The 18529-nt window shown below is 41.9% G+C and overlaps 1 protein-coding gene across 2 annotated transcripts in view; it reads left to right on the top strand.

Annotated features, from left to right (window-relative positions):
* Dnah3 (dynein, axonemal, heavy chain 3) overlaps window positions 1-18529 on the top strand; it is a 172819-nt gene that overhangs the window by 66742 nt on the left and 87548 nt on the right. For both annotated transcript variants that reach the window (NM_001427640.1, XM_039101168.2), the window contains 10 exons: window positions 1286-1394; window positions 1601-1714; window positions 2444-2620; window positions 5203-5294; window positions 6960-7179; window positions 8206-8340; window positions 12109-12220; window positions 13904-14145; window positions 15662-15762; window positions 16874-16979. In NM_001427640.1, coding sequence (NP_001414569.1) covers window positions 1286-1394; window positions 1601-1714; window positions 2444-2620; window positions 5203-5294; window positions 6960-7179; window positions 8206-8340; window positions 12109-12220; window positions 13904-14145; window positions 15662-15762; window positions 16874-16979 — 1408 coding nt within the window. The remainder of the gene's footprint in view (window positions 1-1285; window positions 1395-1600; window positions 1715-2443; window positions 2621-5202; window positions 5295-6959; window positions 7180-8205; window positions 8341-12108; window positions 12221-13903; window positions 14146-15661; window positions 15763-16873; window positions 16980-18529) is intronic.

Genomic DNA, 18529 nt, shown 5'->3' with positions numbered 1-18529 from the left:
ACCAAGGCTGATTTCTGACATTGTTCTGTAAAAAGTATCATGGTAAACACGAAGGTGCAGATACCTCTGAGGTTCATTGCCTTCAATTCCATCAAGTGTATGCCCAGCAGTCCTATACCTCTATCATACAGCCATACTTTCTTCCAGCGTTTTGAGGAACATCTTTCCAAATTTCCAGAGTGGCTGCACGGATTTAACATTTCCCACCAATAGTGTATAAATGCTAAATTCCCTATCCTTCCACATTAGAACCTGCCAGCATCTGTTGTTTGTGTTTCTTGATGACAGTTATTCTAATTTGAGTGAATCCATGTGGACTTCCTTGATGACTAATGGCACTTACCTTGCCCCTCCTCTTTGGACACTTGTACCTATTTTGAGAAATGAGTACTGTCCATTCCTTTGTCTGTTTATTATCAATCCCCTGTTTTCTGTGATTGGTTGCTTAATTTATTACTCACTTATTCTGCTCATCATCTAGCAATTTCCTTTCGGAGATGCATTCTACTGCACAGCCTTCAGATCTTCAGCATATTATAAATGACACACATGGTAGAGTGATCATGACAGTAGAAAAAGTCCATCATCTGACAACCATTTATACCCCCTGCCCCCTTGCTGGGAATAGCTATAATCTACTCATTTATCAAATTTCCTGACCACCATGCACTATTATTAGCTCAGTCATGAAGAATAGTCATGTGCTGATGGTCCCTTTGCACCATGCATAACATCAGCCCACCCCAAATCTAATTAGGGCCATGGAAACAAGATCAGAAAATAAGTTACTGTGTTACTGAAGTTACCAAGGACTTTGGGATCAGTTTCCACATCATTCACTTCTAACATCTGTCTTGCACCTGCCAGGCCCTCTGTTCTTTCCACTGAGGATATGAGCTGAGTTAAAATGTGGTTCCTAAGCTCAGGTCATAACCCAATGAGACACATGCATTTGTTGTCTCCATTCCATTCGTGTTGATGAGCTCTGGAATGTAGGACTGTTTGTCATTTCTATTTGGTTCATTTAGATCCTCCTAAGTATCCCATTATTCCTTCAGTCTTCTTTCAGGCAACTGCATGCAGGTACCCCCTGCCATACACCAAGCACTGTGTGAGGCTCAGAGGTCACAATACTGAACCAAACCAATTTCTTACAAAGATGATGCATTGATCATACAATTGAAGGGGACATCTAACTATTTGCAGAATTCAAAATAAACAAGTCCCAGTTTCTTGTATCTCAGGATGTACACACTAAGTTGTTGGACTTTTTTTTTCCTTTCAGGACCCTAATGGGAGCTTTGAAGCTGAACCTTGGAGGCGCTCCAGAGGGTCCAGCTGGGACAGGCAAGACAGAGACCACCAAAGATCTGGCCAAAGCTTTGGCCAAGCAGGTATGGAAGTGCTCCCCATCTCTACCGTTTCTTCCTACCACCCCACACTCTGGACCCCAAGAGTATGAAATCAAGGCGATTTAGCCTAACAGGCAAAGTAGAACTCCAGTTCATTTGGTAGAATGAGAGAAGAAGCCTGAATCCTGGCTTCCAGTGCTGGTTACTCAGCTATGAGGAAACTAATCCTGAATCCTCCCTCTTTATAGTGTGTGGTCTTCAATTGTTCTGATGGTTTGGATTACAAAGCCATGGGGAAGTTCTTCAAGGGGCTGGCCCAAGCTGGAGCATGGGCCTGTTTTGATGAATTCAACAGGATTGAGGTAACACTCCTTCTAGGGGACATGACAGGGGTTGGTCATGGAGGGGTCCTTTTCTGGGCTCTCAACTCTTTGGAATAAAATCTGTGTCTTCTCTATGGCCCTTGCAAGGAGTTGGTACTTAAGACACTAAATAAAAAGAGCCACAAAGGAGATAGATGCATATTTTAAACACACTCAACCTTCCTATTCTATTCATCCAGTCACTGACTCATTCAGAAGTTAACTGGGGCTAGTGCATGTCAGTAATTGCATGAGTTCTTGAGACAACGATGAGTAAGAAATGATCTTGCTTCCTAGTTTCAACCCAATAAAAGGAATAAAAACTAAATGAAACAAACAAAATATGATGGAAGCCCAAAGTCGTGGTTTTAAAAAACAAATTACAAAAGAGTCCAGCTTTTTTGGACTCTTATTGATTCTATTTAGAGAATAAATTCAAAAATATAAGCATGAGTTTTCAACTGGTAAATGCTGAATGCCTCTTAGGTACCAAGCACCGTGCAAAGATAAAGTACTATAGAAACCTCTTACCCCCTCACACCACACCACACCACATACACACATGAACACACACAAACACATATAGTTTTCCTTTTCTTTGCCATAGCCCTAAATCATGGTCCCCATTTGAAGCATAAAGCGCTAGTTCTCAGGTATCTGAGGTCCTTTCTCAGTGAGTGAGAGCGGCACACTGGCAGAGTACACCTTAGCTGGGTATTCTCTCCGCAGGTAGAAGTACTGTCGGTGGTGGCCCAACAGATTCTCAGCATCCAACAAGCCATTATCCGGAAGCTGAAGATGTTCATCTTTGAAGGCACTGAGCTCTCACTGAACCCAACCTGTGCCGTCTTCATCACCATGAACCCTGGGTATGCTGGCAGGGCTGAGCTTCCAGATAACCTCAAGGTAAATGTTGGCATTGATTTATATAACATAGATGTATCTACAGTGTGGAAGTTTCTAGAAGTATGCCACTGAAGATCTCATAAATAGTAGAAATGGCTAATATTTCTCAGCTATGAGAAGGGTGAGAGACTAGTGGAATGACAATGGCATTAAGGAGAATACTTTGTTCTCGACCACCTTCCTAACCAAATTTCAATGCAGAGAACACTGACAAGCCTAGAGCGACCCATGTCTATCAACTCCCTTTATCATTAAACTGGTAAAGTCTAAGTCATTTCCTTTAGAAACCATGCTGTTCTGACCTACTAGAGCAAAAGCAAGAGTATGTGTACCCAGTGCTTATTGCTGATCTGTCCTGAGCTACAGCCACTGTAACATCCACAAGCCCTGTTGCTAGTAGGAGAGTGTTTCAGAAGGGGAAGAATGAAAAATAAATACGCTGTCTTCAATAGGAGATGGACCTAGATGGCCTTGGGATGCTGTTTTCATGGAGGCACAAACCCAAGGGATATAAGACAGTTAGGTCTTTTATGGAAAGAAAGTCTCCTACCCAGTTGCTTGAAGAGAGTGAAGAGAGAGAGAGAGAGAGGGGAGGGGGAGAGAGAGAGAGAGAGTGTTAGTTCTAGGCCTACTTCTTTATGGATTGCTCCACCCCCATAGATGGGAGTAATAAGAGAGATGAGGCCACATCCTCATCACAGACTTTAGTACATGTTGCTCTACCTGCTAGAAGTGCATTATGATTAGTATCCAGGAAATCTTATTCAGATGACTTTTCTCTGAGTAGAAAATAATTAAGAAGATCCATCAAGCACTCCTCCCCTGTGAGTTGACATTCTTGTTTGCTTTCTGTTGCTGTGATAGAACATTGACCAAAGCAGCTTGTGGGAGGAGAGTACTTATTAAGCTTACACCTCCAAGTCATGGTCCATCTTTAAGGGAAGTCAGGACAGAAACTCAAGCAAGAGCCTAGAGGCAGAAACCATTGGAGGAACACTACTTACTAGCTTCCCTGCTTTCTCAGCTACCTTTCTTAATAGCTCAGGCTAGGGATAGCACTCTCACAGTGAGCTGGGATCTTTCACATAGATCAGAAATCAAGAAAATGCCTCCACAGACATGCCCACAAGGCCAATCTGATAAAGGCAATTCTTGAATTGAGATTTCTCCCTTACCAAGGTCTGTCTAGGTTAGCTGACATAGTCAAAGTAGAATTTAGACCTCCATTTCTGGGGCTGGGGATTTAGCTCAGTGGTAGAGCGCTTACCTAGGAAGCGCAAGGCCCTGGGTTCGGTCCCCAGCTCAAAAAAAAAAAATTAGACCTCCATTTCTTCTTTTTATACCTAGTTGTTGTAACCACTCTTTGCACTAACCTTAGCCAGTAGCCATGTTAGACTTGCCCAAGAAATTTACATGAGGCAGACATTATAAGAAGGAGTAAGCAATGGTATGAGGAAGTCTGGGTTAGTCCTTTTTTCCAGCTAATTAACTGAAAGACTCATTCAAGTCCCTTTTCCCCTAAGTTCTAAGACAATGACAGAGTAGCTCATATTTATTGATTACTATCTATGGGCCACATTTGTTTGTGAATATTTCACTGATATTCTATCATTTGTTCTCATGATATTTCTATAAAGAGCTAAAGCTGTTAGTTTATTTTGACAAGAAAAGGCTGAAGTTTAGTGTTCTATAAGTTTCCCAAACTGGCCTGTATCAGAACAAAAATGAAATCAGATCTTGCTTGATTTCAGAATTCTTATGTTTTGGTCTTGCATTCTTAAATGGCATCTGACATCCTATTTGTTGTTGTAAAATTATAAAAAATAAAATGCTGCCTTTTACCTCCACTAGATCCGACAGCGCAGTGCCCACAAGATATCTGCTAGATATCTTGGCAGAAACACATCCCAACTCCGTGGCGGCCCAGACTCTCTAGCCGCCACACACGTACTTAAATTGCCACATGAAAGAACACACAACACAATAACCTCTGATCCAATTGATAAGATATAATTGCCCACCTAAACATACAAAGCCCTGTACACATCCATCCCTTAAGAACATTCTTAACAACCTGTAAAGGTACAGCATGGAATCTTAATATCAGCCTCCATGTTCTCTCCCGCGACTACTCTCCCAGTCTCCTCCTGTCTCTTCTTCCTTTACATTCCAGTCTCCTCCCCTTCGCTCAAACCTTTCTCCCGCCCATCCTTCCTTTTCATCCAATGACAGGCCTCATTCTGTCTTGTACCTGCTTCACCTGTGACATCATCCCAAACCTACTGAATTCTGGGAAGTTGAGTGATGCTATAAGATGTCTTCATTTAACAAAGAGTGAAACATAGTTGTAAAACCAGCATCTATAACCTTCCATACAACAATGATACCCAATGCAATAGCATGTGACTTGGTGAAAGTCAGCACAGAGGTTGTCTGTCTGAGTTAACTTGTCTTATGGTCATTCTCTTAATTGTCACTGGGTCGACTGGATGATCACATGACTTCTCTTTGTCTCTGTAGATGTGCTTTCCCTAGGCATTCATCTTGTATGCTCTTGTTCTAATAGATTATTTCTTTTCCAGGCCTTATTTCGAACAGTAGCCATGATGGTGCCAGATTATGCTCTTATTGGAGAAATCTCCCTCTATTCTATGGGCTTTCTGGACTCCAGAAGGTATGTTACACGTGTTTTCCAACGAGTGCAAAATAGCCCTAAAAAGCAATTTCTCCATGTGTGACAGATTTGAGGTAGATCTTTGGAGGAAAAGAGTAAAAACTCAAGAAGCTTTATTCTAGCTGGTTTGAGACCATATGGCCTTGGCTTTGCTCCTGACTCCATTCCTGAGAAAAGGCCCAGATGCCCACGAAAGAGGTTCTTCCTACTTATCCATACCCAGACACTGTTAAAAGCTGCAGCCATTCATATCCTCCTGTCCCTCATGCTAACACATCTACCCATATATTACTAAACGGCTTAAGACAAGACTGTAAAAACATGAAATCATTCCAAAGCTACTGAGAAAACTTTAGTGTTAATTAATTAATTAAACAATTTAGTTAAATGCTAGCAGTAAAACATTTATTGACTCCAATTAATGGGGTTATTTCTGATTCAAGCATCTCCCAGTTTTCCAAGGCACTCAGTGATCAGTGTCTTTATATGTACACATGTACACTCACAACGGCACACACCAAGACCTATGAATCATAAAATGGCTTATATTGGCTCAGTCCAAGTTTTACATTTGTTTTTATTATTATTGTTGTTTACCTTGTCTTTCCCTCGATTTTGTTGTTGCAATAAATGTCTCTTCATTTATTCTTCATACAGAGTGTACAGGTGTTTATGTGTAACCTAAGAATTTTTTCACAAAATATATCACCCTTCCTTGGCAAAAGGCTTCCCCCAAACTGTAGGTTTATATTTTACCTATGGTAGACCTGGATCGCATTGGTTTGACTATTCAGTTCACTATCTGCCTAATGCTAAGCCCTGTGCTACAGTGTGAACAAGTCTTTGTTTTTAAAAGTGAATCCATTTTCTATAGGGAATCATCGCAAGGGCAATGCATCTAAGTTTTATTAGTTAGAATAACCCTGATGTCAAATCCCAATGTTGGAGCATGACAAGTAATTGCTTTACATTCATTCAAAATTGCAAACGGATATTTCTGACCAGGCATATTGCTCCTCACTGGGAGAATTGGGAACCTGGGTTCTTACAGCAAGACTATATAGCACATGGCCTGGGATGTCTTATGGACAGTCTTTTTATGGGTAAGCCTGGACAAATGTTACTTTTCACTCAACACCATCTAGAATACATTAATATGGTCTCCTCTAACTGTACATAAGTCTGAGAAATGTGGTTCTCAGCTGTGTGTCCAGACAGACCAAGAAGTAGACATGCATGCACATGAGGTCATGTGCATACTATAATGTATATATTATACTTTTGAATTAACATTCTTGTATTAAAATGCAAACAGGATATCAAATAATATTGTAATGTTACAGAAGTGGAGAAGGTAAATGTCCCCCAATAAACCTTACTTTTGCTCTTCAGTGATTGACACAGTTAATAGTTTGATTCATTATTTCAAGTTTGTGCATGTGTGTACATGTATGCATGTATCCATACACACATATGGAACACATAATGTGACTTCATTTAGAATGTATGTTAGATATATGTGCTTGCTTTCTGTCATCCTATCTTTGAAAGAGTTTGTTCATTGTGGTGATTCTGGTAAAAGGCTTGCTCACTGAGTTCATGGGCAAGCCTAGTTTCTGAGGGAGCTGCAATGAAGACTGTAGTCATGTCTTTGCCCTTGTACAGTCTTGCCCAGAAGATTGTTGCCACCTACCGCCTGTGCTCTGAGCAACTCTCATCCCAGCACCACTATGACTATGGCATGCGGGCTGTCAAGTCTGTGCTCACAGCTGCAGGCAATCTGAAGCTTAAGTACCCTGAGGAGAATGAGAGTGTTCTGCTGCTCCGGGCCTTGCTGGATGTCAACCTGGCCAAGTTCTTGGCTCAAGATGTCCCCCTGTTTCAGGTACATTATCTTAGGGCCTGGGCCAGAGACCCAGGCTCAACTTTGAAGAATAAAATACTTTCTTCAGCACCTCCTCACATCTTCCTCCTCTTGGCACCCCTTCTCATTCTAGCTATCCACCCACCATGGAGAGTGTGTCAGTGCATGCAGAGACCCAGGTTAATGTCTGCTACCATTGTCTATTGCTCTCCTCAAAAAACAAACAAACAAACAAACAAAAAAAGACAGATTCTCATTATGTAGCTCTGGCTGACCTGGAATTTCCTGTGTAGAATATGCTCAGTCTCACAAAGATCTGCCTGCCTCCGCGCCTCTCAAGTGCTGGGATTCAAAGCACAAGCCACCACAAGTGACCTTCTACCTTTTTGTTGTTGTTGTTGTGCTCCTATCTTGTACTGAACCTGGAGCTAACCAAATCAGCTTGAATGGCTGGTCAGCAAGCTCCAGGACCCCACCAGCCTTTGCCTTCCCACATCTAGCTTTTTACATCAGTGTTCAAGATCCAAATCAGGCCCTAATGCTTACACAGTTTAATGACATAGTCTTCCCTAACACACCTTTTGCCTTCCCCCTTCATGTTAATAATAGTTAAAAAAAACAAAAAAGCACTACTAAGTTTCAAATTTTAATAATTTTTTTTCACTATTTGCTTTAGATCTGGGCCATGGTTTTTAACTAATGGAATTAGTTTCTTTTATAACTAATATAAGGCCTATCTTCTTTATCAGGCTGTGAGTACTATAAAGACAAGAATTGTCCATCTCATTAGTTTGTAGCATGACCAGAAAACAGCACCGTGGGCCTGTTAAATTTCTTCTGGCTTCTAGAATTATTTGGGAGGGAAATCGTGGTTCATAGATTTGGCATTTGTAACTTTCAGTCCAGGAAAAAAAATAAGTGTTCCAAGTTTCCTAACATTTCTCCTGTTGGTAGATCTTTTTTTATGAAAAGGTGAGCTAACCTAACAGGTATCCCTCCCCCACCCCATCTCCCCCGCCCCATTTCTCCTGAATTCTTGTATTATAGGGAATTATCTCAGATCTGTTTCCTGGAGTTGTTCTTCCAAAGCCAGACTACGAGGTTTTCCTGGAAGCATTGAACAACAACATCAGAAATATGAAGCTGCAGCCAGTGCCCTGGTTCATTGGAAAGATTATCCAGGTTAGTTTCCTCCGTCTGAGTGGGGGTGTACCGGCTGTCTGCTGGAGTCAGGAACTAGAAAGACCTAGGGCAGATGTGAGCTGGACTAACAGCAACCATCAAAGCCTGAGTAGCAAATGAGCTAAAAGACCCACTTGACAGTTTATCATGTCATCAGCCTTTACGTCTACAAAATGAAGTGTATGGTCCAACATTTTACCTAGGCATGAGACTTATACATGTGTATTCCCCAGGAGCTACAGTTGCAATCTCAAAACAGTAACAAGAACAGAGCAAAATAAGATAAATACCAGCACTTCTCCCATGGTCATCTTTCTTGGGGAAAACACTGAGCTTTTCATTACTCTGCACCTTAAAATGCCAACTCCAACTGCCTTAGTCCTCAAAAAGCGGTATTTATTCATCCAACCTGAAAAGCACAGGAATAGCCTTGGGCACAGTGGGATCCAGGTTTCTGGATAACTACATGGGGAGTATAGCTCTCTTCGCCTGTGAGCCCAGCCTCCCTCCCCAAATTTAAACTTCATTTATAGTTACCTTCCTTACATCTCACCCCAGTAGTCTCAGAACTTATTTTGTTGTAGAAAGAAAAGGCAGCCTGCTCTAAGTGGCTCCATCAAATGTCTCAAGGCTGGGGAGGTGATTCCGTGGGAAAAGTGCTGCTGTGCAGCTGCTGTGCAAGCATAAGGACCCGAGTTCTGTCCCGGTACCCACATAAAAGCCAGGACCTGTGGCTGCACACTTCTGTGAATTAGTAGTGGGAGGAGCCAACAGAAATGGGTGGGCCGGGATTGGGGATTTAGCTCAGCGGTAGAGCTCTTGCCTAGCAAGCGCAAGGCCCTGGGTTTGGTCCCCAGCTCCAAAAAAAAAGAAAAAAGAAAAAAAATGGGTGGGCCTTGGAGCTCAGTGACAGCTGTCTATCTGAATAAGGGAGCTTGGGTTCCAAACGACATGGAAAAAATAAGGTAGAGAGCAATAGAAGACACCTAATTTCAGTTTCTGGCCTCCACGTACTTGTCCACATGCTCACGCGCGCGCACGCGTACAAATACATGTCTTAAAATGTAAATGAGTATGATAATGTCACATGACCAACTCTGAACCAATTACAGAGATAAAACCTAGACCAAGTGGAAATGAAATCAGCCCCACCCCTCTCATGACAGCTAGGGTTGTACTATCAGTAGGCCACAGACAGGACGTCTGACAAAAAGCTCAACTGTGTACAGCCTGACCTTACAGAGCATCCATAAAGCTTCATGCTAGTCGAAGTGTTTCCCTTCCAGGACCACTCCATGTAAAACCAACTTACAACTTAACACAATAAAAAAACAAACAAACAAACAAACAAACAAAAAACTGTGGCTCATCTGCGCACTCATATCAGAGTCACAGAAGGTCACAGAGACTCATAAATACCAGCTAATCTATACCCCGGAAAAGCACTGAGGTTCAGAGAGGAACTACATTTGGGATTAGTGTAGACCCAGGTTCAAATCTCACTCATGTAAGATCCTTCTGTGGAATCTAGGGAAAATTATTTCACCTATCCGGGCCTCGGCTTCCTCACCTGTACAATGGGAGGAGAAGGAGTTTCCCTATAGAGTGATTGCTAAGCGAGCACACATGTGTAGAAAGCACTATACGGTGCATGGTGCTATATTTGTATTGTCTACTCCGTCACTATGTTTATCAGCTTCGTCATTTCTCAAGGTTATAATGTTAATTGAAGCAAAGGTCAAGGAAGGACCCAGGCCTTCAGACTCTGAGGTCAGAATGACTTACCCCAATATTTTTCCTCCCCTGCATATCACCAGGTGGAATTTTTTTACATATTTCATTTAACCTGCTATTGAATCTGGCTTTCTTTTCTTTATTTTACACATGCTTTTAACTAGGCATGTGCTTTCATTTCTAATATTTTATTATGAAATATTTTAAACTTCAAAAGAGTGGAAAGAATTACAAATACCCAGATTTTACAGTGAACATTTTGTGATTTTGCTTTATTACTTTCTCATCCATTCTCATCAATCCATCTACCCAAGCATGCATGCAATCCTCCATACATCCACCCAGCCATCCACCTCTTCAACCATGTACCTACTTACCCAACAATCTATCCATCCATCCATTTTGCTCTTAATGTATTTCAAAGTATTTGCAGACGTACAGGCAAACGTTGATGTAGTTTAGTGCCAATTCTCAAAAATAAAGTTATATCTTCAAAAAACAAGACATCCAGGATTACCTGCCTCTTTGTATCTTGCTATCCTCACAACCATTTTCAGGAAGGCTGGAGGCAACCGATTCAGGGATGCCTTGAATAGGGTCCTGTTTTGAACCTCTGCTCACTATAAATTTTTCTCAAACATACTTGGGCATAAAGCTTTCTTGATGGTTGGGAATTTACTGTTTTGTTCTTGTGATAATATAAGCAACTGGTAGAAGAAGGATCTTATTGGTGTTTAACAATCCCTGAGGGATGAGAGTCTGTCCGGGAAGGGAGTTATGACAGCAGGCAGCAGGCCTGGTAACAGGACAAGGAAGCAGAGAGCTCACATCACAGCCACTGGCACTGAGAGCCTCTAACCTCTCAAAGCCATCCTGGGTGACAATACTTCCTCCACCAAGGTCACACTTAAAACCCCCCCAATCAACGGCATGAACTGAGCACCAAGTGCTCAAATGCCTTGGCCTATTGAGGACATTCTCATCCACACTGTTACAGTACTTAAGGGTAGGGGCTGGAATCACATGGCATGTTATTGATAGGTTTGAACCGGGCTCTGAAAATAGTTTTCATCGACGGAGAGCTGCAGTCGGGTCAGAACAGTGCATAGACCTCCAATAGAAACGTCAGGTTGCTAAAATGATTCCTATTGCCTTTCTCTCTTTAAAGGTAAATGCCATATCTAATAAATTATGAATATGGGTTTTAAGTAAGTATAGTTTTAAGAAATGAAGTGTTGAGAACCATAGTTCCCACTATAAAATTCTACAGGTAATCCATCATCTTTGAGGTGTCTCTAGTTCCCAACTCCTCCTCTTCCCTTCCTGCCTCTAGTGGCCACCATCTACTTTTTAATTATAGTGAGTTCATAAAAATAACCATTATCTTGGAAGATAGAAATATAATTGCCCTGATTTGAACAATAGAATTCTGTAAATGTATCAAATGATTTTAGTGTACCAAAAATAACATACTTATTTCATATAATTTAAAACTTTAAATTTTTCTATTTTATTGACTAAGTGTATATAGGCACACCAGTGATGAAGTCAGAAGATAATTTTTTTATTCTATTCTATTCTATTCTATTCTATTCTATTCATTCTTTAAATTTTTTTTGTTTGTTTTTGTTTTTACCGTTCAGACTTTATCCCTCTCCTGGTCTAACCTCACCTCCAAGAGGATACCCATACCCACACCCACTCTACCAGATCTCAGCACTCTCTGGGGCCTCAAGTCTCTGGAGGGTTAGGTGCATCTTCTAAAGTTGGTTCTCTCCTTCCACCAGGGGGTCGGATGCATTCAATGGGGTCAACTGAGTAATCACGTGAGAATTAGCATATAGATTGAAGAACAAAAGTACTCCTAAATCCTAGGCAATCTAAGGCACCTCTTAACAATAGACCACTGAAAGGGCTGCAGCTCATAAGAGTTAATGTGACCTTGAAAATCTGCTATCTGCCTTTCATTAACCTCTCACTTATAGTAAAGGGCAATGCACCAGAATTAACTCCCTGTACGACTTCTCTTCCCAGATCTATGAGATGATGCTGGTAAGACATGGCTACATGATTGTTGGAGATCCAATGGGTGGCAAGACATCAGCTTATAAGGTTCTGGCTGCAGCTCTGGGTGATTTACATGCAGGTAAAGCTTGCACCCTCTGCTTCAGGGAGGTCAGGACTTCCTCCACAGTTACCTGACTCTGTGGAGACAATGCCAGGCTATGAGCTTTGTCAACCTGGGTGTTAGTATATGCATTAAAAGCAGAGGACAGCACACAAATGTCTGCAGGTAGAAATTAAAGGCTGGGACACAGGGTCTTCTAACAAGGAATTTGCTGCGCGTGGCATGGAAGCTTGAGCTATACTGTTGAATGCTCAACAGTGGCTTCCCCTGCCGTTCCTCAAGGAGAATAGCACTACTGTTGTTGACTTAAGCAAAATCAGTTTAAAAACAGAAATTACCATGCTTCCTTTCCTTTCCCAGTGTTCCCAAGCTTCTTTTTCCCATCCTTCCCTTCCTCCTTGTCTCCCTCCTTCCTAGAGTAAAGGATAAGAACTTATCTTTGGAATAAACACTTAAACTTAGGAAAGTAACTTAACTTTCTTCTCTTCTTGTTTCCCAGCTCTAGGATGGAATTGCTTTGAGAATTAGATTACATAGGTAAATACATGGAGCATTCTAGGTATTCAACAAACAGAAGCTATGTTTACCACTAAACAAACTGTCTAGGTTTCTTTTATTCCATTTGTATGTTTGTTTCTGGATAATATGCAAACACATCATTCTTAAAAGCATGCCTATGCTGCACATGAGTTTATATAAGAACTTGAATTAAAATTGGGAGATGCTGGGGGGCTGCAGAAATGTCCCCGTGGTTAAGAGTGATTGTTGCTCTTCCAGAGGACCTAGGTTTCATTTAAAAATGTTTTCTTGCCAGGCATGGTAGCACATGTCTTTAATCCCAACCCCAGGAAGCAGAGGCAGGCAGATCTCTGTGAGTTCAAAGCTAGCCAGGTCTACATAGTGAGTTTCAGGACAGCCAGATCTACAAAATAGAGAGATTTTGTCTCAAAAAAAAAGTTTTCTTTATTACTTGTTTTGGAGTTTTAAACTATTATTAAGTTTTTAGACAGAAGCTCACTATTATAGCAGGCTGGTCTTAAAATACATGATCCCCCTGTCTTAGTCTCTCAAGTGCTGAGATTAAAGTTATGTACCACTCCACCTAGGTAAAACCATTTTTGAATAAATGTTAATGTTTTAACTTTAAGAATACCCCATGTATTCCTTGGTCCATGCCACTGTATGTGTCCCCAGAGAGGTCACAGCTATGGTATGACTGATGTCCTGCAAGTTTTTATCATCTCTAAATGAATAAAATAGATTCACATCAGTGACTATTCATTAAGACTCTCCTTTAGTGGTGGAGACAGTGATTGCCCCAGAATCATTTCACCTATTGGGTTATATCATTCCAGGCTAGAGCCAAGGATGGCTGTGATCCCAGGCACATAAGAGGAGCAGGTGGAATGCTGGTTCTTTTCTTTAATGTTTGAGTTCTTCTCAGACAAAGTAGGTTTCTTTACTTATGAATCTGACATTTACCCAGTTTGAAATAAGACTCAGAAGAAAGTGTGGTTACAAATTGATGGTTGTGATAACATACAACAAAAGGCCTAATCTATTCAGCTACCCCAATCTTTATAAGGACTGAGTATCATTTTATAGATTCTCATTAGACTGCTGGTTCACCAAGTTGGTGGTCTTTTGTTTAATTCCTGATCTCACCAAAGCCTTTCTAATGGGTTGGACTTTCTCACCCAGCCAACCAGATGGAGGAGTTTGCTGTGGAGTTCAAGATCATCAACCCCAAGGCCATCACAATGGGGCAACTGTATGGCTACTTTGATGCTGTGAGCCATGAGTGGACAGATGGTGTCCTGGCCAATGCTTTCCGGGAGCAAGCATCTTCCGTAACTGATGAACGCAAATGGATTATATTTGATGGGCCAGTAGATGCTGTTTGGATCGAAAATATGAACACTGTCTTGGATGACAATAAAAAGGTAGCTACCAAGCCCATTACTTATTTGTGGGTGGATTAAAAACTAATTTATGAATAGTCAAAACTTACAAAGTCATGGACTTGTTACCCTAGCATAAATGCCCCTCGCAAAAATAATAATTATCAGTTCACTAATTATGATTCCATTTGTACTTATAGTCAGTAAGATTCGAGATTAAAAGTATAAATAGAGTTGGGGATTTAGCTCAGTGGTAGAGCGCTTGCCTAGGAAGCGCAAGGCCCTGAGTTCGGTCCCCAGCTCCGGAAAAAAAAAAAAAGAACCAAAAAAAAAAAAAAAGTATAAATAGAAAGGTTTGGGAATGTAGCTCAGTAGCAGGGTACTTGCCTCATAGGGCCAAAGTTCTGTCCCCAGTACCACAAAGAAACAAAAAGTATAAAAATTGTAGGCAGAATCATAAAGAGTCTAAATGAATGAGTCAAGCTAAGTCACTGGTGTGAGTCTATTTTATTTATTTAGAATTGATACAAACTGGTGGGACATTAGTCCTACAATAGCTGTGACCCCTCTGGGGACACATACAGTGGCGTAGGCCAAGGATACACAGAGGTTTTTACCACAAAATTGGATGAACCACGGGGATAGCTGACATTCACTCTCCCCTGAGTGACCAGGGCTCAGGTTTTAAAATGTCTTACTTGGGTCTGTGTTGCCAAGTGGCAAGTTATGTATCCCCTTAGTGGATGTTCTGAGGCTCACGTGACCATCTTCACTGAGTGCTTCAGGGATGGGCCTGCCAAACAAGACGACCTCTAGTGGTCTCTCATTCCACCCAAAGAGGGATTTAAGGAGTAATTCTCCTCATTCCAGCTGTGGGTTAGTCCTTGTAGGAGGTTCAAAATCAGTGGTTTCTCAGAAACTTAAGCAATAAAACAGGTAGAAGATATGCCTGTGAAGATAAGCAGCTAAATTCTATGTTACATTAGGCCTAGTGACACTGACCAGTGATCCCAGCTACTCAGGAAGCTGAGACAGGGATCATCAGTTCAAGGTCTGCCTGGACTGAAAGGCGATCTCAAAGCTAGGATGGGCAACATAGTGAGATCTATCTCAAAGTAGAATGTGAAATAACAACAAGAATTTTGTGGTAATGCAAATAAAGATCAAATCACTTCATAGGCATTGATAATGCCTCAATTTTATCTCAGGCCGTAATTCACTGTGAGGCCAGATACTCTTTACCTAAAAATTACAAGCCTTTTGCTCTCTGTTCCTCCAGAACATTTTTTATCACTCTATACTTTGCCTATCACCTTCCTCCTTTTGGTAGAATATAAACCCAAAGAAGATGGGAATTACTGTCTGCTTCATCCTGTGCACTCAGAATTATGCCTGGCACATAGTGGGTGCTTAACACATATGAGTAGGATCTATTGAGTTAATTTCGTCTCCACTGTGGCCCTTCATTTGTAGATGGAATTTTAGCTTGCAACCCTCCCCTGCACTTTTAATGGGTGGAGAATCTAACCTTGTGCTCCCCTAAACCTTACGCTTACAGCTGTGTTTAATGAGTGGAGAGATCATACAGATGAGCTCCAAGATGAGTCTGATCTTTGAGCCAGCAGATCTGGAGCAGGCTTCCCCTGCCACCGTGAGCAGGTGAGCTGCTGTGTTTGGTGCCTGTGTTCATACGGGTGCACATGCTTGGATATGAAGGGAAAAATAAAATAAAGTAAAACTAAACAGGAGGAGGGAGAGGAGAAAGAGGATGAGGAAATGGGGGAATGGGAGGGAGGAGAAGAATGAGGAGGAAGAGGAGAAGAAAGAAAGGAAGGAAGGAAAGAAAGAAAGGAGGAAGAAAGGAAAGAAAGAAAGAGAGGAAGGAGGGAGGGTGAGAGTGAGAGAAGGAAGGAAAGCAAGGAAGGAAGAAGAGAAGGAGGAGAGCAGGAGGAGAAGGAGGAGGAGGAGGAGGAGGAGGGGGAGGGGGAGGAGGAGGAATGTAGCTTACAAAAGGGGCTGAATTGGAGCCCCTCAGTGATGGCAAGAACTTGTTCCCCTTCTAGATAACTTGAGTTCAGTTCCCAACATGCATGTAAGGAAACTTACAACTGCCTATATCCAGGGGGACATAACACACTCTCCTGACCTCTTTGTCCTCCTGCATACATGCAGCATACGCCTCACACAAACATATACACACATACATATTTAAAAATAAAAGTAAACTTTAAACAAAGTGAGAAGAGGGGGAAGGAGGGATTGTTTTGGCTTAAAGTCTATAGACTGTCAGTCCATCATGGCTGAAAGGAAAGCTGGAACAATTCATATCGTAGTAGCAGAAATGTTCACATTATGGAAGTAGAGTAAGGCAGGAGCCAAGGGTGGGACTATAACCTTCCAAGGCCCTCCTCTCCCTACTGACCTATTTCCTTCAGATAGCACCATCAGCTGGGGAACAACATTCAAAATATAATGTTATAGGGAATACTCAGATTCAAACTGCATGTACATAAGTGTATATACACACATATGTACATTCTATGAACATATAGAATGTTAATGACTAATAAAAGAAGTCAAGATTCATGGCACTATTCTCTACATGGAAAGAGTGATTAAGCACTTGGTTAATTTAGGGAAATAGGATGAGAGAGGAGTCATATAGCTGGATAAAGCCTAGAATACGACATGGCCATGTTGGTGCCAATAAATATCAGCTAGTGTTAGTATTGTGCAAACACACACCAAACCCAATTGTCCATGCCTTCAGGTGTGGGATGATCTACATGGAGCCCCACCAGCTAGGCTGGAAGCCCTTGAAGGATTCGTACATGGATACTCTGCCCCCCTGTCTCAACAAGGAACACACGGAACTGGTAAGCCTCTGAGACATCCCTTTCATCATGTGGCTCCCATTCTTAATTCCCTTCTCTTGGACCCTGCAAGCTGACCTCTATCTTCATCATCCGTCTATCTTCCCCAACAGTCCCATTATGCTGTCCCCGGCTGCCTAATATTTTTAACTTTTTTCCTCATATAGTGGAGATGACATGGTATAACCTGTCATGGTATTTCTTCTTCCTGTTCCACCTACCCCAGTCCATGGAGAATACCAGAGCCAATGACAGTTCTTGATGGTGACCATGGTGTTGCTTTTTACTCTATCATCCCACTAGCAGAATTATCTATAGCCACAGTTCTAGAGACAACCCCTTAGAAGAGCTATGTCCCTCTGTGCTGTCACCCTACAAACGGTACAACAAATGAGTCACATTTCCCTTCCTCGTAGCCTAAGAAAGTAGGAGAGTCAGAAAGATGGTTCTTGTTGGTTAAAATCTTTGCTGTTAAACTTGGAGAGCTGGGCTCAATCCCTAACACCCATGTTGAGAAATAAAATATGAACGGTGGATAGCATGGCATGCAACTATAATCCCAGTGTCAGAGATGAGGAGAAAGGAGAATTTCTGGGGCTTGCCAGCCATTCTAGCCAACCTGGTGAGTTGTGCTCAGAGAGAGACCCTGTCTCAAAAGAGAAAGTGGAATATGACCAAGGAAGATGTCCAGACTGACCTCTGGCCTCCACATGCCCAAGCACATGTTTTGCATATATGCACCCATACCATACACATACATTAACAAATCAGTATACCAGAAGTAGGAAAGTTCAGACTCCATAGGTAGCTGACTACACTGTCAGGCTAGAGAAGCTGGGAGGGAGATCCTGTATTTACAGGGTCTCTTGTCTTTCTTTGTTGGAGTAAACGTCCTTAGGAGAGTCTCCTGTGAAAGAAGCCAAGGGTTGGATTTTCTCCCACTATGGAGTACTTTGAAAGATTATACAGGACAATCCCATGACCACATGCATTTATAGAAATACCAGTTCACATATACTCCCAGGAACTAACACACACACACACACACACACACACACACACACACACACACACACACACACACACACTGGCAGCTGCCAAGACCTCATACCCACTAAGTCCTGTGGACTCTACCATGTCCTCCTCAGACTCCTTTTTGGAGCCTGTGATCCACTATTGTCTAGCCTTGCCTGCCTCTGTGACCTATTGGCTCCCTCCCCAGCCTAGTCTCATTTCTGGGCCATCCTGTCTTGTTTCCGTTCCTACAAAACTCAGTTTTCACAACCTCAAAGCACCTGTGCCTTTTATTCCTCATGTAGACATCTTGCCCAAGTCAGACCTTTGTCACTGGGTCCCATAATCTCCTTGCCAGGCAGTGTAGCCCCAGCACTTGCAGTCTCCTGGGTTTAACTCCCACGGCCACAGGAGGAAAACATTGTTCCCTCCTCCAAGAAGCCTTCCATGACTCATTTTAAGCCCTTCCTGTTATTCACCATTTAATGTTTTTGTTTCCTGATGATTCTTTCTGTGACTGTAACATACTTGGCTCTTTG

This window comes from Rattus norvegicus, chromosome 1 (assembly GCF_036323735.1).
Source record: "Rattus norvegicus strain BN/NHsdMcwi chromosome 1, GRCr8, whole genome shotgun sequence".
NCBI lineage: Eukaryota > Metazoa > Chordata > Mammalia > Rodentia > Muridae > Rattus > Rattus norvegicus.
This window is presented reverse-complemented; position numbering and strand designations above follow the sequence as displayed.